This window comes from Rhagoletis zephyria, unplaced genomic scaffold (genome assembly GCF_001687245.7).
Source record: "Rhagoletis zephyria isolate East Lansing unplaced genomic scaffold, Rhagoletis_zephyria_1.1 Rzeph_scaffold_28439, whole genome shotgun sequence".
NCBI classification, from domain to species: Eukaryota; Metazoa; Arthropoda; class Insecta; order Diptera; family Tephritidae; genus Rhagoletis; species Rhagoletis zephyria.
Window position 1 is genome coordinate 1 of NW_016185496.1, and position 4,895 is coordinate 4,895.

The 4,895-nt window shown below is 39.7% G+C and overlaps 1 protein-coding gene across 1 annotated transcript; it reads left to right on the forward strand.

The window, feature by feature from the left end:
• Positions 1 to 5: 5 nt before the first annotated feature.
• On the forward strand, positions 6 to 664 carry LOC108382748 (uncharacterized; the record flags this gene model as incomplete). The annotated part of the gene is made up of 1 exon (XM_017639118.1): positions 6 to 664. A coding segment is annotated over one exon (558 nt), but the record flags the coding sequence as incomplete, so codon positions are not given.
• Between the last annotated feature and the right edge of the window lie 4,231 nt (positions 665 to 4,895).

Sequence of the window (4,895 nt, forward strand, 5' to 3'; positions counted from 1 at the left end):
CGACAAAGGAGGTAATTAAACCAGACTTTCCTGTTGTTACCTCAACAGGTGGCGAGGATGATGTTGCATATAAACCGATCAAATCCGGCAAGGCGCCGCAGCAGCGTAGCTATCGTAAGCGTCGTAGTTCCGAAGATTTTGAACAAGATGAGACTGGTGCCGATACGGAAGTCAAAAAGGTGCATTTGACAAATAATATTGATGCGGATTCCGACTTCAGCATAGACTCGGCGACAGATGACGAAAGCGATGTGAAAAAAGAGGTTGATGCGAAACCAACACAGAAGACAAAAGAAGTATTAGCGGAAGCAAATGCCACTTCAGTAGCTATAAATTTGGACGCCTTAAAGAAGGAAAAGTCAGATAACCACTGTGCAAAAGAAAATAAAATGAACCAAACAGATGAGGCAGTGTCATCAGTCCCGGAGTCCACTGCACCTGTCGATGTAAAGCCCAAAGTCAAAAGAGATAAAAGTGAGATATGGAAAAAACGTACTGTGGGTGCACTCTTTGACGCGGCAGTCCAACGATATTATGAGCGGAAAGCTGCAAGGAATGCATAAATAAATTAGCTATAAATAACTAGAGACATTTTAAGTTTTTTATTTTAAATATACTACAGGCATATGTACATTAGGCTGCATCACTCTCCATACAAAAAAAACGGGACTGTGTTTCCATTGTAATTATAAAATCTACTAGCAGACACGGCAAACTTCGTTCCGCCCAAAATAAATTATTTGTATTGGAAACATTTTGGTCCAACATTTTCACCAACAGTTCACGCTCATGATTTTCAGTGATGCATTTATCTTCTAATATTACGGTTTGGTGGTTGTGTGGAAGGCATATTTCCATTGCCGTCTTAAATAACCTAGCAAAAGTGTATATGCATACAAAGATACGTAATAGTTTCAATGCGTTTGAAAGGTGCCACGCCCCTTTTTAAAATAGCCCAAATTTTCTTTAAGAGTATGGGATTAAATTCATATATCTCCATACCATGTTCGAGTACTCTACCATGAACACTTTCAGAGGTATGCAATATGAAAAATTCGGTTTTTATGGCAGGGGCCACGCCCCCTGCACCTATTGGTATGAAATATACTTTACATACGATTCTCATACCTATCATATATACACAAAAAATTTCATAAAGATCGGCCGAGCCGTTTAGGAGGTGTTCGACCACTACCACCGTGACACGAGATCTTTGTATATTAGATTATATTTTAAGACGTCAAATACCTCCAAAAATGGATTTTTTATGAATAAAAAATGTTTCGTAAAGATTTTTTTTTTTGAAAAAATCTCCTCAAGCTTAAGCTTAAAAAAGTCGCATAAAAATATTTTTAAAAAAATAAAAAAGATTTTGAACGGAATCGTAATAATGAGATTTTTGAAGCGGTTTTTTAACTTTTTTTTTAAAGATTGGTATAAGAAAAACTTGAATAACTGAACCTAAACTCTTCCGATTTAGACTTGTGAGGTATCAGTGGAAAGGTATTTTCGTACCCTTTTTTATTTCTTTGCTAATAAACTCATTCAAAGGTTGAAAGAGAAAGGTAGGATGAACTAACGTCGTTCACTGTTAAATTAAGTAAAAATAGTGGGAAAATACTTATCTACTGAGATCCTATAAGTTGGAAAGATTTTTAAATATTTTTATGCAGATTTTTTAAGCTTAATCTGCTTTGTCATTTGAGGGGACTTTTTTTTTAAAAAAGTTCTTTTAGAAACTACATATTTTTATTCATAAAAACTCCATTTTAGGAGGTATTTTCAAATCGGTCCAGCTCACGTAAATATTAACATTTTTCCGAAATATTTTGGTGGACGTCTTAAGATATAATAAATTTTGTAATCCCTTACTTTTTCTGGTGATGCAGTCTAATGTACATACATATCTGTGGACTTTTAACAAAACAACCTCTGTGCTTTCTGCAGGTGGGACTTTAGATTTAATTATAAGGGACTTCCATTTAAAAATTTGTAATTTTTTATTTAACTTTCATTGAGATAGCATCTGGAACTACTCCTATTAATGATGATATATAAAAATATCATTCGAGAACTCAATGAATTACTGCTTTGAAGAGAAAATAGCCCCATTCGAGAGAAGTTGTTTCGTCAAAAGTCCCTAGATATGTATGAAGACCTATAACTTAAACAAGTTCAATTAAAAAAAAAAAAATGCTTTAAAAAAAAGCTTTCGAAATATGAACGAAATCGGACCATAAACACAGGTTTCTTNCAAGTTTTCGAAATATGAACGAAATCGGACCATAAACACAGGTTTGTTGTTGTTGTTGTTGTTGTTATTGTAGCGGCTACAACAACCCCGCCCAGATCGGTTGATATCTCAACAAGTTCCACTAACGGCAGCCCTAGGAAGCGTGCAGCCTCTATCGGGTCGGTCCACAAGGACAAAGCCATTAGGGTTGTTGGGTTTTCCGGGCATGCGAAGAGATGTTTCGAGTCATGTGGGGTCTCTCCGCATGCCGAACACTCATTTGGCACATCCTCATTCAATCTACTTAGGGAAGAGTTTAACCTGCTGCAGTAGCCCAAGCGAAGTTGGGCTATTGTCGTTCGTGTCTCCCGAGGCAGATGAAGCTCCGTCTCGTCTATGTGTTTCTTCATTCCCACGACAGCCGGTTTTACGTTCCGGTTTTACCCGACCAAGGGAATCCAACTCAGAAGTTTCTTCTTCTTATTTGGCGCTGTAACCGCCTAAGCGATTTTGGCCGAGTTCAACAAAGCACGCCAGTCGTTTCTTTTCTGTGCCAACTGACGCCAATTGGAAATGCCAAGTGAAGCCAAGCTCTTCTCCACCTGGCCTTTCTATCTCCCTCTTCCTCTGCTACCACCATCGGGTTCCGAGTTGAATACTTTCAGAGCTGGAGCGTCGGTGTCCATTCCAACGACATGGCCAAGCCAGCGGAGCCATTAGCGGAGTATTTTAATTCGATGCACTATGTCNAGCGTCGGTGTCCATTCGAACGACATGACCAAGCCAGCGGAGCCGCTGTATTTTAATTCGCTGCACTATGTCCATATCGTTGTAAAGCTCATACAGCTCATCGTTCCATCGTCTGCGGTACTCGCCGTCGCCAACGCGTAAAGGCCCGTAAATCGTCCGCAAAATCTTTCTCTCAAATACCCCAAGAGCCGCCTCATCGGATGTTGTCATTGTCCATGCTTCTGCGCCATATACCAGCACAGGCATGATGAGTGACTTATAAAGTGTAGTTCTCGTACGTCGAGAGAGGACTTTACTTCTGAATTGCCTACTCAGTCCAAAGTAGCACTTGTTGGCCAGAGTGATTCTGCGTTAGATTTCCATGCTGACACATACTTTATCGAAATATAACTGTCAACAGGGACGTGGGTGCCAAGGCCGCGAATGTGCTGACTGTTTTATGATGACAGGATATACTTCGTTTTGTCCTCGTTTACTACCAGACCCATTCGCTTTGCTTCCTTAGCTAACTTGGAAAAGGCAGAATAGACTTCGCGATTTGTGTTACTGATGATATCGTTGTCATCGGCATAAGTCAGCGATTGCACGTTCTTATAGTAAGTTATTCCTGAGCGGTTCAGTTCTGCAGCTCTTATTATCTTCTCCAATATCAGGTTAAAGAAGTCACATGAAAGCGAGTCGAACTGTCTGAAAGCCCGTTTGGCGGCGAACGGCTCGGGGGGGGCTTCCCAATTCTGACGAAGCTGGTAGTATTGCTCAACGTTATTTTACACAGCCGTATCAGTTTGGCGGGGATGCCAAATTCAGACATAGCGGCGTATAGGCAACGCCTTTTAGTGCTGTCGAAAGTGGCTTTAAAGTCGATAAATAGGTAGTGAGTGTCGATCCTTTTCACGCGGGTCTTCCCAAGATTTTGCGTATTGTGAATACCTGGTATATGGTGAATTTTCCAGGCCTAAAGCCGCACTGATAAGGCCCAATCAGTTCAGTGACGGTGGGCTTCAGACCTTGTAACCTATGCATAGATATGATGGACTTGGGCAAGCCTAAGATATTGACCAAAAATTATCATCTATCACACAGATTGTTTTTAGAGCATAATTAACCATATTTTTGCTATTACCAAACAAAGTTCAAAAAAAGCGGATTTTCGGCCCACGGGAATGTACATATCGTTACCTTAATTCACAAAGGCGCTGACCAACAATTTTTGTATTTTACAGGAGAAGCAAAAAAACATAATAAAAAGAGTATCAAAAACAGGTAGGGGCTTTTTAAAAGTGGCATGTAACTCCGTTGTTTTTGGTACTAATGCTGGATTTCCACTAGGCATTAAATGGCAGAACTAAATTTATTTCCACATGTCATTTTTAATGCCTCCAATCCTTTGCAATTTCAATGCTTAGTGGAAATCAGGCATAACACTTCAAAATTTTTATTCAAGGTGCACTTTAATACCTCCTACTAAAATCTGCGAAAAACGCAATTTCGAAAAAGTGTTGATTAGGGCCTCTGTTAATTAAGGCCACGATATGCACATACAGAGCAAGTTAAATATAAAAGATTGTAATTTGTAATAAAAATCGACGAGATTTTAAATAAATAAATAATTTTAAATGGAAAAATGCGTACTTGGAAGCACGGTTGCTACTGTTGGTTGTTTTTCTTTTATTTTTGTTCTAATTTGGGTGGTTGGTTGTTTTTTTAATTAGAAATTGCGGGGAGGGTTTGCGACGGTCGAGTTGGTGTTGTGTTACGCGGGTGAACTCTTGTGTGCCGTGATGTGGTCCAGAATAATACGGAGCTGATCTTGCCCCATTGGTGAACAACGTTTGAGGAATTTCGCCGACCTAAACAGGGTTACACGTGGAGGATGGTTCCGTGCGCAGAAGTGGAAAACTTTTGACTGCCA